Below are 27,579 nucleotides of genomic sequence, written 5' to 3' on the forward strand. Positions count from 1 at the left end.
CACAAGCTTGGCGCTGTTGAAGCCCACCTCCGCCCTTCTCGCCCTCAGAGATTCGGCGCTCGACAGGCGTCTGTCAGGCTGCCTTCCGGTTTCGGTGCCGCGCAGGCGCGCCTGCCGAGCGTCGAGCAACCGATGGAGATGGCGGCCGCGGCTGGGTGAGGGACCGCAGAGGCCCAGAACCCCGGCGGGAGGAGCCGACGGGCCTGCGTGCCAGGGGGAGCGCGGCCGGGTACAGAGGGCCGGGAAGGGTCTGAGTGGCGGAAGCTCGGCTCACCTCAGGAACAGAGACGGGCGGGCCGTGCGGGTGTGGGATGTATGCGGTTGTGGTGGGTGTGACGTGCTTGGTGCGAGATGTGGCTTTCGGGCCGTGAGTTTCGCCTGCATTGTGCTTGCGACGATTGGGCTCTGTGTGATTGTGTGGTTACGTGGGGGCGTGCACAGTCGTGTTTGGTTTTACGGCTGAGGGTGCGTGAGCGGTGGTCTCCCGATTGCTTGCGTTTGGTTCCCTGGTTGTGTGAGGTTGAGGCGTTTGGGTTCTGAGTTTGTGTAGAGTCGTTTGCTAGTAGCGTTTGGTGTGGCGTCTGTGCGCCGTGTCAAGTTGTCATGTCCGCTCTGTGGGGTCGAGTCTTTCATGTCGTGTGTGGTTATGCGACCTGTGCATAATCGTGTTGAATTGTGTGGAGGGTGTTGTGCGCGGTCGAGGCCATGATGAGTGCGACTGTGGGATGTGTAGTCTCTGTGGCATGTAGCCGTGTGGCATTCATGCTGGGCGTATAATTTCAGGATATGTAGGTATAATTTTTATTTTTTACGTGGTGTGGGTTGAGAGGGGCTTGCATATATTATGGTTGTGGGGCCTGGCTTCGTGGTTTGTAGATTTATTTGGTTGTGGTGTGTGTTTGGTTATGCGATTTTAGAGTTCGGTCGGGCATTCATTCATTCACAAATGAAGCTTTCTTGCGTTTCTTCGTGGTAGGTGCCAGGGAATGTGCTAGACCCTGGGGTAAGGTGGTGGGAAAAGCGCATAGTCTCTGCCCTTACAGAGCTTAGAGCCTTCTGTACTTATTTTATGTACTCGTGATTATAAGTTGATACGAGTGCTGTCCCACGGGAGAATGCCTCAAGTAAGAGGCATTTCCTTGAGGAAGCAAGGTGAAGGGTGTGTGTGTTTGATTTGTGGTTGTTAGGGTGAGTGCCTGGGAAGGAAAGGAGCTTTTAGAGTCCCCTCATCCGATGAACCACTTGCTGGGGAGGAAACTGGAACTGCTATTTCAGTGACCGTCTGGAAAAGGGGCTGAGATCTGGGTGTATATAGTCATGGGGTTTCTTAGAGGGAAAAAACCAGGGGCCCGGTGTTTCATTTGCTTATTTTCTGGGTCATGGCTACCCTTCGGCTTTGAGGACCAGGCATTCCGTCCTCACAGGCCCTCTGAGCAGGCCTATCCGAAGCTGAGAGTCATACATTTCCTCTTACTCTCTACTGCGGTTTGTGACCACAGGTTCTTGGGGAGAAATTTCTCTGCTTTTGTGGAATGGTTTTATCTGGATTCTCCCAAGGCTGGGTGTTTTTCTGAGGTGACATTGGAAGTGACTTTGGCATGGCCCAGTAAAAGTAAAAATGTAACCTATTAAGCCCTGGATGTCTTAAGCACTAAATTCTTTTATTTTTGAAGCAGTGAGAACATTAGGCTGGCTTTTCAGCTGTCGTTTATTGACTTATAAAACCCACTATGTTCACTGTCGAAAAAGTACAAATATAAAACACAAAATAGATTTTTCTTTTTACCACTGGATTAAAAAAATTTTTTTTTTAACATTTATTTATTTTTGAGAGACAGAGAGAGAGAGAGCACAAACAGAGGAGGAGCAGAGAGAGGAGACACAGAATCCAAAGCAGGGTCCAGGCCCTGGGTTGTCAGCACAGAGCCTGACATGGGGCTCGAACTCACAGATCGCGAGATCATGACCCGAGCTGAAGTCAGCTGCCTAACCAACTGAGCCACCCAGGCACCCCTTACCACTGGATTTTTAATGCTGCTCCTTAGACTAAGGTTAGGATTTTTGTTTGGTATGGTTTTAGCTTTGCTTTTGTTTTTTAGGGCAAACACTATCTCTTTTTCTCCTTGCATTTTGAAACATTTTTATTTATTAAAAAAATTTTTTTAATGTTTATTTTTGAGAGAGAGACAGAGTGTGAGTGGGGGAGGGGCAGAGAGAGAGGAGGACAAAGAATCCAAAGCAGGCTCCAGGCTCTGATCTGTCAGCACAGAGCCCTGTTCGGGGCTGGAACCCACAAACCGTGAGATCATGACCTAAGCCGAAGTCAGATGCTTAAATGACTGAACCACCCAGGCACCCCACTCTTTGCATTTGTGATGTAAGTATAAGAGCTTAGTATATGTGGTTGAGTAAATGACCAAGGTAAAGAGTCAAAAATTTCTGTGTGTGGGGGCGCCTGGGTGGCAGTAAAGCGACCGACTCTTGATCTCAGCGCAGGTCATGATCTCACTGTTGGTGAGTTTCAGCCGTGTCGGGCTCTGTGCTGATGGCACAGAGCCTGCTTGGGATCCTGTCTCTCCTCTGCCCTTCCCCCACTTGTGCTCTCTCTTTCTCAAAATAAATAGACTTAAAAACAAATTTCTGTGTGTTGGTAAGTACTTCAGACATTTCCTCAGTGGCTGAAGTGGCATACAAATTATGGAGTTGGACCAGTTGAAGTGCATGTTAGAGAACTGCCTGGGTTTTGTGTTTGCTTTTGAAGTTGAATTTTCTTATCTTCAGGAATCTGTGCTTCCTACTTCAGCGAGTTGCCATTGTCCAGTGATGTTCTCAAATCTTTGAAGGTTTTGTATTTCAGTGTAAGGGTTTGAGAAGGCAGTTTGTGTTCTGCAACTTGCAGTGAGCAAACATTAAATAATCTTGTTGAGCGTTGAAAAGAACAAAGAAAATTCTCAATTGCTGCTAATTTGCCTGAATTGCCTCTTTTCTGTCCCTTCTTTCCTGTTTCAGAGCTTCTCCTACTCCAGAGAGGAAACCTCATCCAGAGTCATGATACCACTTTCCCGTCACCTGTATGCCGCTTGGTTAAGCTAATGCTGTGAGAGCACTGGTCCCTTGTGGAGGAATCAAGCTGACTCTTGGCATGAGGGGTTGAGAGGGACACTGCTATGGCTTCTCTGGATGACCCTGGGGAAGTCAGGGAGGGCTTCCTTTGCCCTTTGTGCCTGAAGGACCTGCAGTCTTTCTGTCAGCTTCAGTCACATTATGAGGAAGAGCACTCTGGGGAAGACCGTGATGTCAAAGGGCAAATTAAAAGTAAGAGGCGTGAGTTTTTTGCCTATCCTGTTCTGTCCTTGGGAGCTTTAACTCATGGGATGGTTTTCATTAGCTTCCATGATGCCACCAGAAGGTGATAAACAATAGTAAATTAATAATAATAGTGAGCATATATCTAATGCTTACCATGTGCCAGGCATTGTTCAGAGTCTTCCCCATGAATTCACCTCATTTAATCCTCATGATACCTATCGGACTGTGAGACCCCATTTTACTGTTGAGGGTACTAGTCACAGAGAAATTAGGTAACTTGCCTGAAGTCCCACCGTGAGGCAGGGCGTGGCTTTGAACCTAATAAATGTAATCACTGTGCTCTCTGCTGTCTCGCTAGACTGTTTGAATTATCTAATTGCCAGCCTGTGAGGAATATGGAGTGGAATTTCTTTCCTTAGCTTTGAAAGTGGAGGCCCATTGTATATCCATTACCCTGTTACAAATTCAAGCCTTCCTGCCATCCTTCCTTATTCAACTATACCTTGTCCTCTGCAGCCCAGGAAAAGGAAGGTCAGAGTTGAAAAGCAAGGAGAAACAACCTAAAAAGTTAAACTTGGTTTTTGAGCTTCTCAGGCCTCAGGTTGTAGAAGAGTCACAGAAAGGATTTTTTCAAAGCAATTTTGACTATACATAGTGTTCATTTCTGGAATTCAGATTCTAACTCCTAAATATGATGCCAGTATTCTGGAACTCACTTTCCTAGTGATTCAGCTAATCTGCTTCTCCTAGCTGGCAGCATTTCTGAAGGCAGTGAGATTACAAAGGCCTGGATGTGTATTGACAATTCTGTGTTGGGTGGGAGAGAAGGGGATGATCATATATTTCTAAATGGACTTTGGCCTCCACATATGCGAGTCACATGCACCCTGTAATGAAATAGTCCCTCTCCATGTCTCACTTTTCAGTTCAGAAAAAATTGTTGAAAGCATTATCATTTATTACCTCTTTCTAACCACATGACAAAGTCAAACATTTTCATAATCCTGAGGGCTGTGATAAATAAGGTGTCTGTAGAGGCTGGAGCAGAGCCATAACTGTTAGCAAAAAAAAAAAAAAAAAAAAAAAAAAAAAAAAGTTTTGTATTTTGTCGTTTTCAGAGTTCCTTTATAAACATCGTTATTTCATTTGATTCTTCCAGCAACTCTGCAAGATGGTGGTTGGTTTCATTCTACAGAGAAAAAGTGAGGCTCAGAGATGTTGAGCGACTTATCCAAGGTCACACAGGAATTTATAGAGGTAGACTTTGACCCCAGGTCTTCTGTCACCTCTGAGTCTAGTGCTGCTCTTTCCATTTGGCATCACTGATGATACCAGACCCTGTGTTCCAATCACAGCTTGCCCTGCAGCTAGAATGCAAACAAAAACTGCTCATCTAAGTTTCCTTGGACAGCTGGAGCACCTCTGTGACCTTTAATGAGCATCCAGTCTGAGTGTCAGCTGTCATATACCATGATGTCACTAAGACTTTGATGCTGGTGGGTTCAGAAGTTAGACAATGTCTTCATTTTCCTGTGGTAACCCATTTAGTAGAGGAAAAACATTTAAGGTTACATAGGGAATAATAGGTGTGAGAATCCACTTAAAGAGTAATAGAGATTTTATGAGTTGTGAAAGAAACTTGAAAGAATTCTCTTGTGTTTTTCTTTGTTTTCTCCCTGTCTCTACCTCAGAAGAGCTAAGAAATTGAGTTAAGCATTTCTTTAGTACTAATGAGCATTTCTTCAGTCAGGAAGTATATCTTGTTTCTGTGGGAGTTTTCTGTGTTTTGGAACCAGGAAAGTAAAGTTTTAAAGATTGACATCAAAGATTTTTGAGAAGTCCTTTGAAAAGCATTTGGTCTTTTGGTTCTTAGACATTTTATGACATTGCTGGTTTTGTCAAGTGAAATATTAAAGCCAAAAGAGCAAACCTTGATACCAGGTTTTGGAGGTGGTTTAAGAAAGAAAATATAAACTTGTCACTAAGTGGTCAGTGAGTTTGGGCCCCAGCCCTGCTTCAGCTTCAGTTTACCACATGTACAGTAAGTATAAGAAAAGGTAATTGAAAATTACCTGTGGCTTTTGCTTTGTGTGTGTGTTTTTTTTTTTAGTAGTTTTTTTTCCTCTGCTTTGTGCTTTTAAAGATATATGGGATTGTTCTTAATTGGCCTCCTCTTGAAGGGCTATACCTGGGAAGGTGGCCAGTGCGTTCTTCTATCCTCTTCTATCCTAAAGTGGTTAAATTACATGGACTTGCCTGTTTAACTGGACACAGCTTAGTTTTGTTTGCAGATGTGAATTTGTGTCTGCTAACTCCAATTTCCTGTCTGCTAACCCTTTGTTTACCGTTTTCTGTTTTCTCTCCCCTATTGTTAAGAATATCATCTGGTGGACCTTATTTTTCCAGGCGGAGAAAGCCATCTCAGAGTGACCGATAATCAGGGAATTTGCTTATTAGCTTGACCGCCTAACAGAGACATATATATATAAGCTTAACACTTTCTCCCTCTGCCTGCCAGCCCCTCCATATCTGCATTTCCCTAGAGTTTTGAAAAGCTTTGGTAGTTTTTAATGTTGTTCAGGTAACAGCAGTTCAGAATTCAGGGAATTCCATGAAGTAGTGATCTATTAAATGTAAAAGAAATTACATTTTGTGTTAAACCTGGTATTTTCTACCAGATTCTAGTGGCAGTAAGGGATAGTCATCCAAGACTTAAGAACATTAATGAGAGCAACTTAGGATCAAGAATTCTTTTTTCCCACCAGTTGACTGTTCTCCTTCAACAGCAGGTCCTCTTAGCACAGGGGGCAGAACCCCTGTTCTGTGGAGGCATAGTTTTTGAGTTGTGCTGACTGGGGAGAGCCGGGGTTCTCATTTCAAACAGATGGGGTTTCCACTTCCAGCACTGCTGCCTTATAAGCTCTGTGATCTTGGGTGCAGCAAGTTTCCCCCCTCTTTGATGTCACGTCCTCATTTATAAGTAGGGATACCACCTGCCTCATAATGTTGTGAGCATGAATTGGCCTAATGTATTTGAAAGCACTTTGTGCCTGGTACATGCAAGGAATCAATCCAGGAAACATTCATTTTCTCTTGTTACCAAGTCTGGTTCCCTTTGCTTATGTTGTAGGTGTTATATCTGTTTCTTGAAGCTTTTTGTCAGTGTCAGCACACATGCATTCATTAAGTGAGTGGGGGAAGAAGAACTCTATGTACAGATAAGCATTATGGGGAGCACCAGCCCGGGTGTTGGTTTACTTCCATCCTGGAAGTAAATAAGAAGTGTTTCCTCATGAGTCCATAGAGTAAATAAACTAATACTGTAGAATTTAACTTTAAAAACTTTCTTTTAATTGAAATATACTTTACAAATAAGTTTTTAAGTGTGCAATGCAGTAAGATTTGAAAATTGTATATACCCATGTAACCACCTCCCCAATTAAGATCTAGAAAAAAAAATTTCCATTGCCTTGGTCCCCTCATCGAATTTGACTTTAATACTTTTATTTAATTGGGCTCTTAAATTTGGCAACAACTAGTAATGTAGCTACATACTGGCTACATAAACCAACTTACTGCTAATACTGACTAGTGAATGGATGCCTCTGGGGGTTTATCGTTGCAGTTTATTCGGGATCCAAAAATTTTCAAATGAAGTAAAGTCATTTCATCACTTTTTGTGTTTGAGATTTCCCTTGACTTTGTGCTAGATGTTCTTTGTGGACTCATTTATGGTGTTTGTTTGATTTTTCCAGGTCTTGTCCAGAAGGCTAAGAAAGCCAAGAACAGGCTGTTGAGACGAGAAGGAGATGACCGAGCAGAATCGGGGACACAGGGCTATGAGTCTTTCAGCTATGGAGGGGTTGACCCTTACATGTGGGAACCCCAGGAACTTGGTAAGAAATTCTGTTCCTTCATTCAGCAAATGTTTGAGCATCTTTATGTCCTAGGTGATGTTTTAAGAGTTGAGGAGGCATCAGTAGACGAGAGGCATCAGTAAACCAGAATGGTCTATCTCTCACGGCCCTTATGTCCCAGTGGGGGGCGAAAATGGACCAGAATGAGCCCAGCGCCTGCTTTGTGTTAGGCACTGCATTAAATGCTTTACACGTGGACTCATTTAATCCTCACTGCACTTTGATGGGGACCTTCCCAGAGTCAAACAGCTAAGCAGCTACAGAAATGAGATAGGAATCCAGGTGTTTGACATCAGCTCCGGCATTGACTTGGCTGTCTCCTCTCACGTAGTAGATTACCTGTCTAGCAAGAGGCACTCACTGATTTGTGCAACTTAATTTTTGAAACACATAATTATCATACCATCTACTGACTTTTAAAATAATCATCTTTTGAGGTGATGAAAATGTTCTACACTTTATTTCGGTGATGGTTGGTTGTACAACTCTGAATATACTAGAAACCATGGAATTTGTGTGCTTTAAATGGTGAATTGTATGTCCATGAATAATAACAGAGCTGTTACCAAAACTGCCACGTGATGTTGAACTAGCTAATTTTACATGTCCTTTAACTGTTGAATGATAACAAATTTAATATAACATTTTATGTCCATGCAATAGATAAATAATGATTTACTCATGAGGCTCTATTAACTTTCATATTTATTATCTTCAGCACCTTTCACAAAAGCTTTGTGAGCTGTAAAGGGTAGTGATGCTCATTCCTATTTACAGATGAGGAAATAGGCTGTATAAAGGGAACTGATATTTATCCAGGGTCATCTACTGTTTTCTTCTTATAGGGCCACTATGGAATGCTTCTTTTTGGATGAGAAAAATCTTAGAACTGCACTGTCCAATAAGATAGCCACTAACTACATGTGGCTATTTAGATTTAAATAAATTAAAATCAAGTAAAATTTAAAATCACTTCCTTAGGGACGGCTGGGTGGCTCAGTTGGTTAAGTGTCCAATGCTTGATTTCAGTTCAGGTCATGATCTCACGGTTATAGAACTGAGCTCTGAGTTGGGCTCTGTGACAGTGCGGAACCTGCTTGGGATTCTCTCTTCCCTCTCTCTGCCTTTCCCTCAATCGTTGCCTCTCTTTCTTTCTCGCTCTCAAAATAAATAAACTTAAAAAAAAAGTCATTTCCTCAATCATACATTAGCCACTTTTCAAGTGTTCAATCTGCACCTGTGGCTAGTGGCTGCCAAAGTGGAGAATGGAAACATTTTCATCATGGTAGGAGAAAATGGCTTTAAAAATAATAGTATACAATGTAACACTGTCTGTTAATTATACTTACATAAAAAAATAAAATTAAAAATTTCAAATCAACGTGTTGTACACCTGAAACTAATATAGCATATGTTAATTATACTTCATTTTTAAAAAATAGTAATTATACATATAATTATGAGTTAATATGAAAGTATGTAGGAGAATTTGTGGATTCTTATTAGCTTTTCAATAGCCTGTTTTATGATTACCAGTGTTAAATTATCAGAGCAATTTTCTGATTAATTTGCCTGTTTTCAACAACCGACGAAGTCAAAATTGTGGAAGGTCAAGAGAATGGCAGATTTTAGAAGTTCATATTTAGGTCATTCCTAGGAATTTGAAATTAAATTTAACTAGATGTTAGAGAGTATGGTAGGGAAGAAAAGAACGAAGATGATGCAGAGGGTAGCATGTGAGAAGCTCCAGGTAGGGTCCAAGGTATAAATGAACTGGCCATGGTTGAGAAGAGGAAGGGGACTGCGTGCTGGGGGGGTGGGGCCAGGTGCAAGGGGAAGGGTTGGTGTTTTGGAAGAGGGAATATTTCAGATCTGCTGAGACAACAAGCTACTTGATTCCATATGTGTGAGAATGTTCATCCTGGGTCTTTGCTGCTGGACTGAGCAAGGTATCAGTTTAACTGGCTCCTCCTGTGGCATCTGTTAGCATTTACATTTTGGGGACTATTTTGAGAAGGACTGTTTTTATTCTGATGAAAAACCATAGTGTACCAACTTTGGAAAGTACAGAAAAGTATGAGAGATTTTTAAAAATTGCCCATAATGTTAGTGTCCTTTTTACTGAACAAAAATTCATGTGCCAGGGGCGCCTGGGTGGCGCAGTCGGTTAAGCGTCCGACTTCAGCTAGGTCACGATCTCGCGGTCCGTGAGTTCGAGCCCCGCATCGGGCTCTGGGCTGATGGCTCAGAGCCTGGAGCCTGCTTCTGATTCTGTGTCTCCCTCTCTCTGCCCCTCCCCCGTTCATGCTCTGTCTCTCTCTGTCCCAAAAATAAATAAACGTTGAAAAAAAAAATTCATGTGCCAGACAGCGCTCTAAGGGCTTTATAAATTTTAACTTTTTAATCCTCCTAATAACTCTGTGGAGCGAGTACTATTCTTATCCCCATTTTATAGATGAATGCTCCCAAGTTACAGAGATGTTAAGGAACTTGTCTAAGGTCGCACAATGTGTGGCAGAATTGAAACTTGAGCACAGGCTCCGGTTCAGGCGCTTATCCACTGTACTCCGAGGTCTCTGGTATTGTACTCTGTGGCCTCCAAGGTAACCATGGTTAATTAACATTTTAGCAAATTTGTTTCCATTTGTTTGTCTCTGAATTTTTAGTAAGACTCTAAACTAGAATTTCTACTTGCGTGTAAAAGTCATTGAGGATAAGCAGCAAGGGAGAGGGGCTCTTTCATAGGATTGACAGGTCATTTGTCTCCCCATCTCCTCTCCTTCTAGGTGCTGTGAGAAGCCATCTTTCCGACTTCAAAAAACACCGAGCTGCCAGAATTGACCACTATGTTGTTGAAGTCAATAAATTAATAATCAGGTTAGAGAAGGTAAATTTTGTTGTTTTAAAACCTTTTTTTCTGCAAGTGTAACTTTTCTGGGAGAAAAGAATTCTATTTCTACAGTGTGTACCATGTATGTTGTATCTATCTGATGCTGGCAGAGAAACGCCCCATCTAGAGCCCACCTAGAGAGGTGCAGAGGACCTGCTTGAGCAGGTCTAGCTTGGGCTGGTTTTATTGAAGGAGACGGCCCCGGTTGACAGACTTGCCACATAGCCAGGCTTTCCTTTTCCTTTCTCTGAAGCCTACTTGGCTGCTGGAAAACCTTTCTGCCTTCAAATTATTTCCTCTTTTGGGTGTCCCAAGTACAAACACGCAATGGGGCATGGTGTGTGATACTTGATAGCAAACTGAGAAACTGGTGACAAGGTTTGTGAGGACTACTCAGCCAGGGCCAGTGTTAGTGTGGGAACTTCTTAGCTGAGCCTTCTTGTCCTGTAGTACCAGAGTGCATCTTCAATACCGCAGTCATTTTTTTTTTTTTTTTAATGTTTGTCTATTTATTTTGAGAGAGAAAGAGAGTGTGTGATCAGGGAGGAGCAGAGAGATTGGGAGAGAGAGAGAATCCCAAGCAGGCTCAACACTTTCAGCATGGAGCCCTGATGTGGGGCTCGGAACTTAGGAACTGTGAGATCATGTCCTGAGCCAAGATCAAGAGTCAGACACTTAACCAACTGAGCCATCGAGACACCCTAATACCACAGTCATTCTGTTCTACTCTGACCCTAGAAAGCTTGCTGTGTATGACCTGGATCGTGTCGTGGGCATGGTAGCACCTGCAGGTATAGTTCTTGATGTGTACTCTGTAGGACAGAAATATGTGGCCAGTTTCATTGTCCAGGAGGACCGTGGAGAATCAGGAATTCTCCATTGCTTTCAGTAGCCACACCCACCACATCTTGGCCTACGCCTGCTTATTGCTTAAATGGGGAGCTGACAATAAAGAGATTGGAATCAGGTCACGGAAAGGGAGCTGCCTTCCAGATGCAAAGCTAATACTCTGTCTCATGCAAAATTGCTTTTGTGGCTTTGTGGGGTTGGTGATGACAAATGAGACTTGAGAAATGAAGATGTGCAAATTCCTGCTTGATGCCTTTTGCCTGTGGAAAGTGTGTACATCACCTGTTTAACTCTATTTGCACTGTTTTCTCTTTGTCAGCTCACTGCATTCGACAGAACGAATACCGAGTCTGCTAAGATACGAGGTAACTCCAGAATTTTGCTCACATTCATTCTGTTTATCTTTCTTCCTGATCACACCTCTTTTTTAAAAATGGCTTGTTTTTCTGTTTGTTTGATTTTTGTTTTGTTCTTCCTAAAGCAATAGAAAAGTCAGTGGTGCCTTGGGTCAACGACCAGGATGTTCCTTTCTGTCCAGACTGTGGGAATAAGTTCAGCATCCGTAACCGCCGCCACCACTGCCGGCTCTGCGGGTCTATTATGTGCAAGAAGTGTATGGAACTCATCAGTCTCCCTTTTGCAAGTAGGTAACGTGGAGGCGGTGCCCTGGACCCTGATCTCCTCTTGTGACTACCTTGTTTGCTGATCACTACTTAGTGATTTTTTGAACATTTTTGTCTGAGTTAATGTTCTATGGGATCTTCATCCATTCACTTACTGATTCCATGAAGCCTGCTATAGGCTAGGCACTGCCAGGGCCCAGGGATACAATGGTGGATAACAAGGGCTGGCAGACTTTTTCTGTAAAAAATCAGATGGTAAATGTTTTAAGCTTTGTGTGCTACAGGCGGTCTCTGTGACATTTCTTTTTCTTTTTTAAAAATTTTTTAATGTTTTTATTTATTTTTGAAGGAGAGAGAGAGAGAGCATGAGTGGGGGAGGAGCAGAGAGAGAGGGAAATACAGAATCTGAAGCAGGCTCCAGGCTCTGAGCTGCCAGCGCAGAGCCCGATGTGGGGTTGGAACTCACAAACTGTGAGATCATGACCTGAGCCGAAGTTGGAGGCTTAACCGACTGAGCCACCCAGGTGCCCCTCTTTGTCTTTTTTTAAACAACCTTTTAAAAACCATACTTAGCTCAAGGGCCATACAAAAGCAGGCTGGTCTTAGTTTGCAGGTCATGTTTGCCTACCTCTGGTCTTTAAGACATCATCCATTCTCCCAAAGGGTCTAGCATCTAGGAGAGGATACAGACTTACAAACAAATAATTGCTTTATGAAGAGATAAGTACTATGAGAGACATTGTGTCAGACACTTAAGAGAGCTGACCCAATTGTGGTCAGCCCTGCTTGGAAGTGGAGCTTTTAAGAGAAGGTCTTAAAATATGAGTACCAGGCTGTCCTTCCCTTTGAGGTTAAAGTCACAAACCGTTCACTGTCATATAGAACAGACTGTAACATCATAATATGAGAGACACTGAGTGCTGGGGAGATCAAGAGCATGGATGTTCAGGTTTGGGAGGTGATGTTGGAGAAGAGCCTTTAAGATAATCAGGATTGCAAAGAGAGCAGGAGGGAACCTGGGTAGAGTGAAGAGCAGGAGCAAAGTTGTGGAAAGGCCCTGGGGAAGGTTAGTAGATGAGCAAGTAGAATAGTTGGGGGAGTGTAGAAGACACATTTGAGAATTATGGGGACGGTGGCTACAAGGTTTGCTTGAACCAGAGGATCAGAACTCTGAGTCTCAGCTAGTTAAAAGTTGTTAAAGATGATCTCCTGGGCTTTGGGCCAATTCTGGGACATTTAGTGTGGTTTTGCAACCCTGGAGAGTTCTGCTAACTCTGCATGTGCTGTTGGCTACAGAGCATCTGGGCAACATGGGGCAGAAGCAGATGTTTCCTCTCTCCAGTTCTCACAGTCAGCAGGCACACATTACCTTGATACCTTCCCTTTCTCCCTGAGACTGACTTTGTATCTCACCTGAGACTTCATAAGCTATGTTTTTGGGACACTATTCACCTTTCTTGTCTTGAGCTAATTAATCAACATTTACTGGGCAGCTGCTATGGGGTAGCCCTGTTGTATATATCGGGGTACAAGTATGAAAGGGCAATTCCTACCATCGTAGAATCACAGATTCATAGAACAGCCCTGCGTATACATAGCACTGTCATACTGGGACAAAAGTGGAGAGTGCTCTAAGAGGGATGATATGGTAGGAACTGATAGGAAGGGCAGATTTTTTTTTTTTTTTTTTTTTTTTTGTCTCAAGGAATATAGGGCTTCTTTTGTCTCAAGGAATATAGGGCTTCCTGAAGGATGTGCCATTCGAGCTGAGCTTTGGAAAGGGTAGGAGTCAGATGTTTGGAGGCGGGGAAGTCTGTCAGGACAGTCTAGGGATTGGATTGGTTGGAGGCAGAGCAAATGGAGGAGGGCAGTTAGGGTCAGGTTAGGAATGGGCCTCAGAGCCTCAAAGAGACCTTCCTAGACTGTGTGGCTCTTTTCTGGCTGGCAGTGAGAGTCTCTCCCACTGCAGAGCCTGACCCCAGGGCGGCAGAGGTCTGGTGCTTCTTGCCAATAGACACAGCCTGTATCAGCACCTGTGGCACTCCCCTCTGTTGTGAGCACTAGGGTGATTGGAGTCTGCAGGCTCACTGCTGCCTGTCCTGTGTTGTGCTTTACAGATAAGCTTACCAGTGCCAGCAAGGATTCCCTGAGCACCCACACCAGCCCCAGCCAGTCACCCAACAGTGTCCATGGCTCCCGCCGGGGCAGTATCAGCAGCGTGAGCAGTGTGAGCTCTGTCCTGGATGAAAAGGATGACGACCGGATCCGCTGCTGTACACACTGCAAGGACACACTACTGAAGAGAGAGCAGCAGATTGATGAGAAGGAGCACACCCCCGACATTGTAAAGCTGTATGAGGTGACTCACTGTGTGCGGTCCTGGTCTGATGCAAGATGCAGATTTGGCTGTTAATTATGTACACGCCTGCACATTTTGGAGATGCTTTGGGAGGTTGTTCCTCTGAATCACTTTTAGTCTCTGCCAAAGGGCTATAGTGTGATTTCCTAGCTAGTGCCCTGGGTAATTCACAGAGTCATTGGGGGTGTGTTGCAACAACCTCGTTCCCTCTCCCTTCCTTGCCTACTTGAAAGCAGGAAGTTGGAGACTTTGGTGGCCCAGGGGCAAAAGGAGGAAGGATGGTTGCCGTGGGGTGTGGGCAGGATTTGGGGGTGAGGGCAGAAGCTGGAGCAGGTGGTAAACAGTGGGCCAGAGGACTCCTGGGAAACTCACTTGGAAGCTTCAGGCTTTATGAGTTTGAGTGACTGCCCATGAGCATAGAGCTTCCCCTTTAAAAAAATTTTTTTTAGGTTTATTTTTGAGAGAGAGACAGAGTGTGAGTGGGAGAGGGACAAAGAGAGGGAGAGACACAGAATCCGAAGCAGGCTTCAGGCTCTGAGCTGTCAGCACAGAGCCCAGTGTGGGGCTCAAACCCATGAACTGCGAGATAGAGCTTCCCCTATTAAGTCCATTCAGTTGCCTCAGCTGTCGTTACCACCAGCAGTCCCAAAACACCATTGGTACATGCTCACTTTGAGAGGAACGTAGTGTAATGAAAAATGGGATTTAGTGTCAGCCTGGGGGTGAGACTGCCTCAGCCTCCCAGTGGCCAGGGGGACCTGCAGGCCAAGGAGAAATTGCCAAGTGAAGGTTTTGCAGGGAGGTGATAGGAGATGGGGAGGAGATCAGCCTGGGCAGCAGAAGCAGCTCACGCACAACCCTGAGCAGAGGAAGAGTGTATAGGTCTTCTCGACTTACAATGGGTTACATCCTGATAAACCCAACCAAAGTTGAAAATATCCTAAGTCAAAAATGCATTTAATACATCTCACCTACTGAACATCATAGTTTGGCCTGGCCTTAACCGTGCTGGGAACACTTATATTAGCCTCCGGTTGGGCAGAATCCTCTTAACAGAGACCTATCTGATAATGAAATGTTGAGTGTGTCCTATAACTCTTGAATACTGTACCTGGAAGTGAATAACAATGCTTGTAAGGGTATTGGGTGTTGACCCGCGTGATCGCATGGCTGACCTGTAGCTGCTGCCTGCTGCCCAGCTTCGCGGAGGGAGTGTCAGACTGCATGCCACTAGCCCGGGAAGTGATCTAAATTCAAAGTCCCAAGTACAGTTTCTGCTGAATGCCTATCAATGCCTCACACCATTGTAGAGTTGAGAAATCATAAAGTCCAATAACCGTTGTAAGTCGGGGACTGTCTATATATTGTCTGATGATCACTGAATGGTCACTGTTAGCAGTTCTGCAGGTCATAATGGCTGTGTTTCTGGAGTCACCATGAAAATACTTAGACTTCTACTAGAAATGGTGTTAATGAAACCGTGTGCTGAGCTGCAGATGTAGCCATTATCCATTCTGTGTATGGAGTTCGTGACCTGATAACTCATTTTTGTAAATAGCCACTGTGCTTTTCCTTCCTTCATCTTTGAAGTGAGCCCTGGCAATGCCTTTTGCTGGTATCTTTCATCACCTGGCAGAGGAAGAATGTAGCAACCAGTTCCTTTCGTCTGCCTTGGTAAACTCATTGGCTTGTGTCCTGGAAGGCCTTGCTCCCTGCAAAAACATCCGGTAAAAAGTTTTGTTGTCACTTTCCTTCCTGCAAGATTTACTGCTTCTAAAGGAGGTCTGTAAATCAGGAAATTGATAACAGTAAAAACAAACAAAAAGCACTCTCTGCATATTTCTATATTAGAAAACAGTACGTATTATTTTTTTTTAATTAAAAAAATTTTTTTTAAGTAGGCGCCATAGCTGGTATGGGGCTTGAACTCACAACCCTGAGAATAGGATTGCATGCTCTTACTCTTACTGACTGAGCCAGCCAGGTGCCCTGAAAACTATAGATTTTAAATGCCTCTCTATTGATAACAGTGTAACTTTTCTGTACCTTGAAAGCACCACTCACTTCTTTTTTGTTCTTAGAAATTACGACTTTGCATGGAGAAAGTTGACCAAAAAGCTCCTGAATACATCAGGATGGCAGCATCATTAAAGTAAGCTATTCCTCTGTTTTTCTAATTCAGTGATGACTGTTTTCTTGCCTTTAGGGCAGCCCCTCAGTAGCTGAAAATGAAAATCTTAACTCTGGCTGTGCTTTTCTTCTGTGAGCAACTGTGGAGAATCTTTGTCATATCTGTATAGTCCCACGTAGCCATGTTCAAGTGACTCCAGTCATTTTTCTTTTTAATTTTTTTTTTTAATGTTTATTTATTTTTGACAGAGACAGAGACAGAGACAGAATGTGAGTGGGTTAGGGGCAGAGAGAGAGGGAGACACAGAATCCAAAGCAGGCTCCAGGCTCTGAGCTGTCAGCACAGAGCCTGACGTGGGGCTCGAACTCACAAGCTGTGAGATCATGACCTGAGCTGAAGTCGGACACTCAACCGACTGAGCCACCCAGGCGCCCTGTGACCCCAGTCATTCTGATTGAGCAGGTTCATAGGCCCCACTGCCGAGTATGGCATCTGGAGGTGAGCAAGGACAGTATTCCTCATGTACCTGCCTAGCTAGATGCTACTTCAGGGTGGCATTGAGGTGTCAGGACTTAGAGCAAGCATTTCCTTTAGAGCAGGGATTGGCACATTTTAGCTAATGGGCCAAATCCAACCTGTCATCTCTTTCTTTTTTTTTAAATTAAGATATAATTCAGACACCAAAAAATTCACCCTTTTAATGTGTACAATTCAGTGGTCTTTAATATATTTACCAAGTTGTACAACCATCATCACTGTCTTAATTCTAAATCATTTTCATCAGTCCAAGAAACCCCATTAGTAGTCACTGCTCATTTCTCCTCTCCCTGGCAGGCACTAGTCTGCTTTCTGTCTATGGATTTGCCTATTTTGGACATTTCATATAAACGGAATCATAAATATATATGATCTTTCATGTCTGGCTTCTTTCACATAGTGTAATGTTTGCAAGGTTCACTCCTGTGGTAGCACATGTTAGTGTTCCATCCCTTTTGTGTGAAGGCATTTGTATGGATAGACCGCATTTTGTTTATCCATTAGTCCGTTGATGAGCATTTGGGTTTTTCCACTTCTGGCTGTGATGAGTAATGCTTCAGTGAATATTCATGTATAAGTATAAGTCTTTTTGTGGACATACAATTTTATTTCTTTTGGGTATATACGTAGGTGTGGGGTTGCTGGGTCATATGGTAACTCTAGGTTTTAAACTTTTTGAGGAACTGCCAGACTGTTTTCTTAAAATGATTGCGCCAGTTTATATTTCTACCAGCAGTGTATGAGGGTTTCAGTTTCTCCGTATTCTTGCCAACGCTTGTTATTGCCACTTGTTTTTATAAGTAAAATTTTATTGCCACGTAGCCATGCCCATTTGTTTGATTATAACTACAAACTACAGCAGCAGAGTTGAACAGTTGTGACAGAGACTATCTGGCAAAGCTAAAAATGTTTATTATCTGGCCCTTTACAGAAGAAATATGCTGACATTTTCTTAGGGGCATTGCCTCTTCTGTAGGTTAGTGATATGTGAGCTGGAGTTTGAAGTGCTACCATTAGAATCGGATCCCCACAGTCTTTCTCCAATCTGCAGGGAAGAAAATTATGGCACCCAGTGCTTTCGATTTGAGGATTATCTGCCTTTGTTTTTATTTACCCACTTACTGTGGCAATATGTTATAGTGTCCCCACAAGCAAAGCTTGGCTTTTCCTTCATGACGTCAGTGACTACGTTCTAAGTCTATCGTGTGGGTCTCACATGAAAAGAAAATTAACCTTTTCATTTACAAGGTCCTTAAGGAATTTCTTGACTTATGAGTCTGTAAATGTCTGACTTACAAAATACGAATGGCTAAACCCAGTTGGTTTGTGGCAAAAAATATCCTTTCCCTTGCATGTCTCCCTGCCTCTGCTGTTGCTTCAGGGCTCTTCTTCCAGTCCCTGTTCCCTCCCCCAGTGTTTGCCAGCCCACAGGGAAGGAAAAGAGAGGTGGGAGGGAAACACAAAAGAAAGAAACCATTGCAGACCACCTCCATTTCCCCCAGTCCTAGCACCTGGATGTCTGTAGCCTCTGGCAGAAGACAGTGTCAGGGGAGGAAACCCTTGTTTCTCCAGCCCTCTCAGCCTCCACTGCGCCTTCTCTTCTATTTGCACCTTCTGTACCCCGTTCTTCCTCTTTTCATTCCAAGAAGGAAGAACGGCAGGAAAGGACACATTTTCGTTTCTACCTGCAGTTCACTGAGCAATTTCGATCAGTGGAGCATATATCCTTCCTGTGAGTAGGTTGGGAGAAGCAGCTCAAGTCATTCTGGTATATAGCTCCCCTAAATGGAGACTCGTTGGCTTGGAGCACCTGTCTCATGCTCTCTTCCTCCCTGGAACTTACTGGAATGAACACCTTCCTCCCACCTGTGCCCATTGGTTTGAAATCATGACAGGATTATCTTCTTCCTGGATGCCAGCAGGGAGAGCTGTGTTCCTGGCGGTCTGAGCTGGCACTAAACTTTGTCTCATGATGTTGTTACCCATGGGGCTCCTGTCCCTGAGTCTGTTGTTTTTCTTGCTTTGTGCCTCAGACACGCTTGTGGGTTAATGGGCCTCCCCATCCAGCTGGGGAACTGCCATTGCTCAACGTGTTTCCAGATGTCTAACTCTTACTCCTTCTCCAAAGATTGGTTCTAAAGGGCTTTAGGTGAATTTTACTCCCTTATTCATTCGATGGATATTTATTGAACACTACCTACGTGCCAAGTGCTATTTTAGGTCCTGGGACTGTAGCAATGAACAGTGAAGACCGTGTCCACTGTTACAGAGCTTCATTATCATGGGAGCACAGGCCATAACCAAGTGAAAAAGTCATGAACAAGATAACTCCAGACGTGATAGGTGCTCTGTGGGAAACATGTTGGTTGATGTGACTGAGACCTTGGGAGTGCTTTCAGATTTGGGCCAACCTTGTTATTTTCCACATGACTTGGAGATACCAAGACGAAGTGGATGCATCCTCAATGCTGGTCTGATGTTCTTTTTGCAAACTATGCAGTTTGAGATGATGAAACCACCTTATTGGATCCTCTAGTTACAGCGCACACCAAGATTTTTCCAGCTCACACTTTCTCGTAGATGATAAACTAGGTCAGCGCCGCAGTCCTTTCTGTTTATTTCACTTAAATTGCTGCTGCCTCAGAAAGGGGGTTGAATGGCCATTGCTGAGGCTGCATTAATAGCTGCAAGGTCTTCTGAAGTGTTTCTGTTTTCAGTGGACATGGATGAAGCTTGGCCATGTCCTAGTTCCTGAGGATATAAAAATGAAAAGCCATCATTATTGCACTTGGATTTTGGGCCTGATGGGGGTGACAGACTTGTAAATGAACAGTTCTAAGATCACATGATGACTGCTACTGTTCCTTGGAGTTAAGTGGAATTAAGCCACCTCTGGCCTTCTCTGAAGTCGCCTGCTCCACCCTGGGTACTTCTCCCTTCTTAATTTGGAGTCAAAGTGCTTTTCTCATGTAGGGAACAATTGTTCATGAGACCCAGGGGCATGGGGCAATTGATCTAATGCTGTGCTGGGTATCACTAGGTGTTGAACGGTCTCCCTGCGTAGTCTGAGTGAGAAAAGCCAGGTGCTTTTTCCTCTGATGTGGTGTAGCCAACTTATTTAGTAAACCACTTCATATGTCTTACTAGGTATAATGAAATTGTTTAGGGAAAGTAGGCTGAAGTAGATTCATTTGCATTTATTTTGGTGACGAGTGTAAGAGCTAGTCCTTAGAGGCCTAGGCACAAATCTGTTCCTGTGGTATCTGCAGACTAAAAGAACAGAAAACAGCTTCCACGTGATTAGCACTTATATTTAGAAGAGGAATGAGCCCTGCATTATAAACAGAAGTCTGAGATAATACCACTTGGAGAGAATTAGCTGTGTCTACCTTTGTAAGGCCTTAAACCTTTAGAGCCCTTTTACACAATGCTCTCCAGTAAGCATGATGAAACTTGGATTAAACATTTCGGTGATTTCTTCTTAGTGCTGGGGAGACCACCTACAGTCTGGAACATGCCGGTGACCTTCGAATAGAAGTGCAGAAAGTGTATGAGCTCATAGATGCTTTAAGGTAAGGTGATGTTTGACTCGCTGCCTTGAGTGGAGGAGATATGGTTTCAATGAGGGGGGTGGGTGGCTGGCAGGCCTGAGCTCACCCGGAGTCCTGGGGAGTATGTGTGAGGAGCCAGCTGAGGGTAGGCGCCAGCTGTGGCTCTCAACACGTCTCAGTAACTTGGTTAAGGCTTCTAATGTTCCTTATTATTAAAGAAATAGGAACTGATTATTGACACCATCTTTGTGCCAACCATTGGTTGTATCCACATCTCATTTATTGGACCAAAGTTACCCGGTGTGGTAAGGATTAATACGCTCATTTTGTAGGTGAGAAAATGCACCACAGCTGGCAAAGTGATGGAGCCAGGATAGGAAGCCAGATTCTTTCTGCTGGTCAACAGCTGCTTTTTAACCATGGACTTGCTGTTGGGGTTAAATCAGCCCTTTGAAGCGTAGAAAGTATAATGATTTAGAGGGAGAACTGAGATGGGGCAGTCTTGTCCATCTGTCTGTGCAGGACTGGCTATGTAATTTGCGGACCTAGTGCAAAATGACAATGCAAGTCCACAGTAGGGATTATTAGGAAGTTTAAGACTGTGACAGCAGAATATTAAACCAGGCCCTGGCTACTCCCTTATGAAGTTGGCCCTACATGTGTGGCCAGTCCCTTAATGGGTGAGTGTTGGTTGTTTACCCTGTGCTGTGTTGGGGGCCTTGGGTACAACCACAGGGTAAGAAACGGGCTTTGCCTTAAAGGACACTTCGTGAAGTCTTTAACCTGTTTCCTCCACGGATGGTTCTGGCATGAAAGCCTGGCAACTCAGAGATTGCTCCCTTGTTTCTGGGGCTAGCAATGCTTGTTACATTGATATGTTTGTTCCATTTCAGTAAGAAGATCTTAACCTTGGGCTTGAACCAGGACCCTCCACCACATCCAAACACTTTGCGGCTGCAGAGGACGATCAGATACTCAGCTACGCTTTTTGTGCAGGTAAAGCCATCTTGGGGTGATAGGAACGTCTCACTTGCCTCCCTTGCTTTTCTGCCTCTCAGAAGGCAGACCGTGCCAAAGGCTTATTTCCTATTTGTACACTTATTATTTTTTAAAATTATAAATACAGTCATGTCACACTTAGAGAAAAATCTGGACTACAAAGAAGGGTAGAAACTTCTTAATTCTATGTCCCCAGGACCATGACACATCATTCTGGCATATTTTCCTTTTTTTTTCATTTGTATTTGTTATATAAACACTTACAATTAGTACGTATTTGCAAATTTATGTTTTCTCTTTTTAACACTGAATTTTCTATCATAAGCACTTTTTACATAGTCTTTGTTTAAACAGCTGTCACTTGAATGGCTACAGAATATGACTTTGCATGCACCATCCTTTACTCACTCTCCTTTCACCGGGTATCTGATAGATTCCTGTGTTTTGCTTGTATGAATACTGCCTGACAGACATACTTATACATGCCATTTCTTCCTCAGGATGAGCTCCTAAGGGACTCTTCCTGGGCCATTGCTTGGGAGGAGACAGCTGATTGTTCACAGACTGACTCACCCTGGGAGGTTAGAGCGGAGTTGTTTCTGCCTCAGCACACCTCTTGGGAGAGCCACAGTGAACCACCTCTGGGGCTGCATGACAGGGTGATCTAGTAGAGCCCTGTTGGCTTAGTTTTCCAACACCGTATTGCAGAGAAGTGGGCCCTTTGTCCTTTTTTTTTTTTTTTTAACGTTTATTTATTTTTGAAAGACAGAGACAGAGCATGAGGAGGGGAGGGGCAGAGAGAGAGAGAGGGAGACACAGAATCCAAAACAGGCTCCAGGCTCGGAGCTGTCAGCGCAGAGCCCGACACGGGGCTGAAACTCACAAACCACACGATCCTGACCTGAGCCAAAGTTGGACATTTAACTGACCGAGCCACCCAGGCACCCAGGCCCCTTGTCCTTTTGATTAGTGGTGTATTCAGCAGTCATGCGGTGAGTGCCTACTGTGTACCAGGCAGTGTTCTAGGTGCTGGGTGTTCTGCCATGAAAAAAGACACTCCTGTTCTTGTAAAATTTACTTTCTAGATGGGGATAGACCAGAAGTAACTAAAATATATAGCTTAGAAGATAGTGAAAAGTGCTGTGGAGAAACATAGAGCAGGGAAGGGGTAGCAGGCATGCATGGGGCTCAGATGGAGGCTTACAAACAGACTTCATTAGGTTGATGTTCTTCCTAAAAGGATTAAAACATAAAATTGTCTGTGGCTTCCTACAGGAAAAGTTGCTTGGTTTGATGTCACTGCCAACCAGAGAACAGTTTGAGGAACTGAAAAAGAAAAGGAAGCAGGAAATGGAGAGGAAGAGGATCCTGGAGAGACAGGCAAGTGAAATGCTGCTGGCAGCCTCTTGGGCACAGAGGCTGCCCCAGGCTTCCAAGGGGTCCTCTGTGAGGTCGTGGTAAACCGCAACTTCTCGTGCTCTCCCGTTTGCATCTCTCTTCTGTTCTTTTCCGGACTCTCCTCTGTAGATACCAGAATAGTTGTTTTTCTCCCCAGGTCAGTCCTATATTTCTTCAGAGATTCTGCTGATTTTCTCCCATCCAGAATACCATGGAGGCTGCCAGTTCTCCCTGTAGCACAGATTTCAGGGGACCCAGACCTCAGGGAGCTCCTTGTAGAACACTTTGGAAGATGCAATATTAAACAGAATAACGTGTGCATTTAATATTGGGTGAGATTCTAGTGTAGACGAGTGATACTAGACTTCACAGGTTTAAGACCAGCATGTGGCCAGTGAATAATCTAAGATAGAGAAAATCTTATCCCTTAACTTACTATTATTTATGAATTTATTTTTGAAAGCCAGGCCACGTGCCTTCTCTCCCCTAAAGCACACAAAGCATGATCTGACTTAGCAGTTGGATCCCTGAGTCCTGAGGGGCAGTTGGAGTCTCATCAGCACAGGGGCGGTGGGACCATAGGGGCGGCTGATGGTATGGCTGCTGTCAGCCTGGTGACTGTGTTTCTTCCCTTCGGCTTTGGTGTCTCCCCAGGCTGCCCTGGAATCCCAGCGAAGGCTTAAGGAACGGCGGAGTGACCTGGCGCCTCGTACGGCTAATGGGGAGGTGGCGTCCCTTCGAGGGGGGCCTGCCCCCCTGAGAAAGGCTGAGGGCTGGCTCCCGCTGTCTGGAGGTCAGGGGCAGAGTGAAGACTCAGACCCCCTCCTCCAGCAGATCCACAACATCACATCATTCATCAGTCAGGCCAGGGCCGCTGGGCGGGCGGACGAGGTGCGCACGCTGCAGGAGAATCTGCAGCAGCTGCAGGACGAGTACGACCAGCAGCAGACAGAGAAGGCCATCGAGCTGTCCCGGAGGCAGGCCGAGGAGGAGGACCTGCAGCGCGAACAGCTGCAGATGCTGCGTGAGCGGGAGTGGGAACGAGAGCGGGAGCAGTTCCAGGCCGCATCCCTACACACACGGACTCGGTCCCTGGACTTCCGAGAAATCCGGCCTTTCCAGCTGGAGCCTGGCAGGGAGCCTCGCACCCACCTTGCTTATGCTTTGGATCTAGGCTCTTCCCCAGTTCAGAGCAGTGCAGCTCAGAAGACTCCTTCGCCCGTCTCAGCTCTCGAGCCGGTCAGAGTGTGGTCTGGGCCCCCAGCCCTTGGCCAGGAACCCCTCCCCCAGAGCACCGTGTCACAGCAGAGTGAGCTGGCCTCTCTAAACCCCTTCGAGGAGGAAGACCCCTCCAGCCCCACAGCAGACGACACTACCAGCCCTCTGGCTGCAGAGCCTGCCTCTGGCCCTTCAGCCTGTGTCCTCAAAGAATACAATCCTTTTGAGGAAGAAGAGGAGGAGGCCGTAGCAGGGAATCCCTTCACTAACCCAGACAGTCCAGCGCCCAACCCCTTCGATGAGGAAGATGAGTATCCCTGCCCGAGGCCCTCAAGCCCTCCTGTTCCTGGCAACCCGTTTGAGGAAGCCACCTGTACCAACCCCTTTGAGATGGACAGTGACAGTGGGCCAGAGGGCGAGGAGCCCATAGAAGAGGAGCTCCTTCTCCAGCAGATTGATAACATCAAGGCGTACATTTTTGATGCCAAGCAGTGTGGCCGCCTGGATGAGGTGGAGTTGCTGACAGAGAACCTGAGGGAGCTGAAGCGCACCCTGGCTAAACAGAAGGGGGGCACTGACTGACCCCACTGACCATGGGCTGGGCATCTTTGGGCCCAGGGCCTGGCAGGAGCCTGTGGAGCAGGGCAGGGCTGGTGGGCTCGGCGGGCAAGAGGGAAGGGGGAAGGGTAACATCTAAGGTGTGCACACAGGTTAGGGCAGGGAATCTGCTGTTTCGTGCTGTGCACTTGGAGGTTTTTCCACTACTGTTGAATATTAGTAAAGTGGGAACCAGAACAGGAAGAAGAAGCATTCATTTGCTGTATTTCCTGGGTTGGTTTTTTGTTACTTGTTTTTTGAATTGGGTTTTCCCTTTAGAAGGGATTTTAAATTTTCATTACCGACTATAACTAAATGCAGTTCTGCTGGGCAGTCTTCGTGAGTCCATGTGCTCCTGCCTAGTCTTTGGTCCTTATGCAGTATTATAGGGAAGCCTTAAATAGGGCACTTTGTTCAGCCAAGACAGACAAGGTGGATTCATTTAAACCTTTCTTTGGTCAGACGGAAGTCTGTCCCTATTAGGCTTCTTTCACCTGGGGCTTCCTCTGCCCTGCTGGGCACATCCCAACCCATGCAGTAGAAGGGGAGAGGTGCTGCATGAAGGCAATAGTTTAGACCCAGGAGAGCCCAGCACCTCTTTTTAAGAGGCGGTGGCAGGGGGTGATGTCTCACCAGGGTGTTTCCATTCAATTTAAGTCCTTGGTTGTCTGTTTCAGGAAGTTAAACTTCCAGTCCCGGCTATCACTGGGTCTGACCGTGGGCTGTTCAGAAGATGGGAGTGGTTAAATTTTTGGTTGATGGAGGCAGTAGTCTTTGGGAGAAGAGTGTCTACCCAAATGTTACTCTGTTGGAACTGAATAACTGATGGTATAATTGTCCCAGAGAAACCTCCCTCTAGAGCTTTGGTGAAATTATTCTGGCCTGGGCTTTTTCAGAAGGCCCAGTCTGTAATTTAGGATTGTAATCAGGAAGCTTTTGTGGGACATTGCCAGGACAGTGGAAACTTCCTTGAGTCAGAAGATAAAATAATTTTCAGGGCAAGTTGATCAGCCTTCTTCCTTTTTGGGTCATCCTGTCCTGATCTGGGCACCAGGGAGGTATTTTCCTACCAATGTTTAGTATTAAGAAGTGGAAATGTTTGAAGAGGCACAAGCCAGGATCATTCTGGTAGCACCATACTACTTGAATTCTTCATCAAGTAAGGGCAAAAAGGGAAATTGTTACTTTAGCTCTGGTGCTTTGGTTTACAGGAATGTAATCCTTACCTGACGTCTGACATCATGACACCCAAGTGTGCTCAGCTCTAGGTAGAGTTCCTGCAATTAGGCTTGTTGATTAATGAACAATAACTGACCACTAGTCACTTTATATCCCTTAACTAACCCTGGGTCATACTCTCACTGGTTACAGGTGTGAGAGCTGAGATTCCTTTTGTTACCTTCTGGGAAGACCCCTGCTGGTCTTGAGAATGTTTGAAAAACATTGTGGTTTAAAGGTGATCTGTATTTGTGTTGACACTAGTCGCATTTCTTTAGCATCTGTTGGATTTTTGGGCTGAGTGAAAAGATCCTGTATAGGGGTGTGGGAATGGGAAGTGGGTGGAGGGTGTGTGGAGGAGACTGTTCTGTTTGCAAACAAAGGAATATGAGTGGATTGCTAATGTCAACCAGTTACCAGCCTTGCTGATTGTGGTGGGGGTTGGGAAGTTGGCAACCAGGTCTGTAAGATGTTGCCTGGTACAGGCACCTTTCTTCCTTCTCATGCCCTTCCGCTGTTATTATGGAGGGTTTCACAGATGGTTGGCATGCTCCCTGCTGCTCAGTCTGTCATTGCTCTCTGATTGAAGAGGAGGATACTCTCTGCACCAAAAAGCAGGTAGTTCCAGAAGCTAAATGCTGCTTTCCGTCATCATTACTTTTCTTATGAAAATATATCTCATAATTAGCTGGTGATTTCAATTCAGACTAGTTTACTGAACATACCCTTTTCCTGAAGTCAACCCAGGTAGCAATCTGTAAGTAACTAAGAGCATTAAGAACCACACATTTAAAAAGTTAAACTTAAAAACAAAACAAAACACTGAATATACTAAACCAAACTAAAACCTTCTGATGTGATTGAATTCTTCCATGGGTATATTCTTCCATTTAATTCTTCTATGGCTATATTCTATATAATCATAGACCTGACAGGAATTAGAATTCTGTATCCCTCACGTTTCCCAGAATTCACACAGGCACAAAGTTGGCTTTATAGAGATGAGTTATCATCAGGGTAAAGATGGCCTATGGATTGCAACCACAGCTTCAAGTTCTTACCTCATGTGAATATTTTACTCTTCCCGCAGTCTTTCAAGGCAAACCACTCCATCTCATGAGAAGATGAGCAAGTTCTTTTTTTTTTTTTTTTCTTAATTATTCTTTTTAGTAATCTCTACATCCAACACGGGGCTTGAACTCTTGACCCCGAGATCAAGAGTCCCAAGCTCCTCCGACTAAGCCAGCCAAGCACCCCAAAAGTGAGCAAGTTCTTGATGCGGTGTTGGCAGATCTCCTTAGACAAAGATCATGTATGGAAGAGACTTTGGGGATTCAGATATCACATGAAGTTGGCCTTTGTTTTTACACCTTGTTTGTATTTTTCCATGTCTAATACACTACGGACATTTACTAATAGTACTTGCAGCTCAATGTGTCTTTGCTGTTCAGATACTAAAGTGTACTTCTGAGTCATCATGAGCCAGGTGGTAGGTTGGACATTGGCATAATTAGATGATGGTACTCAAAGGGAGAAGCCTTTACCAGGTCACAGAATGTGGTAGCAGATTGTACGGGTCATTTGATGGTGACAGCTTGAGGGTCATTGGTTTGCATGCACTACTCTGGGGCCTTGTATTGGAATCTTTTTTTAAAAAATAAAATAACAGATGTTAGTGGTTGGGTGTATGTGTGTGTATGTCCACATGTGTTGCCAGTAAGAATTACCAGATCTCTGCCCTCACCCCTTTCTAGATGACCATCTGAGTATCAAAAGATACTGGACAGAAGGTCACTGGGCTCTTAACGGGATAAATGTGGGTTGCACTTCTGTCCTTAATCCTGGTTATTCCTGCAGTGTTGATTAAATGAGCTGTTTCATGCAAGAATAGTGCCAGACCCTTTACAATCTATCAACCTCATTTCATGCTAGAAGAAACTGAGGCTCAGAGAGGTTGAGGAGCTTAATGGCTGCCATTCGTGC

The 27,579-nt window shown here is 44.7% G+C and overlaps 1 protein-coding gene across 4 annotated transcripts; it reads left to right on the forward strand.

Annotated features, from left to right (window-relative positions):
- Positions 1 to 65: 65 nt before the first annotated feature.
- Positions 66 to 27,271, forward strand: RBSN (rabenosyn, RAB effector). 4 transcript variants are annotated; one of them, XM_045493906.1, is made up of 12 exons: positions 66 to 155; positions 3,010 to 3,315; positions 7,065 to 7,205; positions 10,013 to 10,113; positions 11,285 to 11,330; positions 11,447 to 11,608; positions 13,706 to 13,947; positions 16,029 to 16,099; positions 20,101 to 20,187; positions 21,060 to 21,162; positions 22,441 to 22,545; positions 23,218 to 27,271. In XM_045493906.1, the coding sequence occupies exons 2-12, from the start codon at positions 3,168 to 3,170 to the stop codon at positions 24,361 to 24,363; spliced, it is 2,352 nt and encodes a 783-aa protein (XP_045349862.1). In that variant the 5' UTR covers positions 66 to 155; positions 3,010 to 3,167; the 3' UTR covers positions 24,364 to 27,271. The 4 variants fall into 4 exon arrangements, with proteins under 4 accessions (XP_045349862.1, XP_045349861.1, XP_045349860.1 ...); XM_045493905.1 differs by having other exon boundaries at positions 104 to 229; XM_045493904.1 differs by having other exon boundaries at positions 108 to 313.
- Positions 27,272 to 27,579: the final 308 nt, after the last annotated feature.

Source organism: Leopardus geoffroyi, chromosome A2 (genome assembly GCF_018350155.1).
Source record: "Leopardus geoffroyi isolate Oge1 chromosome A2, O.geoffroyi_Oge1_pat1.0, whole genome shotgun sequence".
Lineage (NCBI taxonomy): Eukaryota > Metazoa > Chordata > Mammalia > Carnivora > Felidae > Leopardus > Leopardus geoffroyi.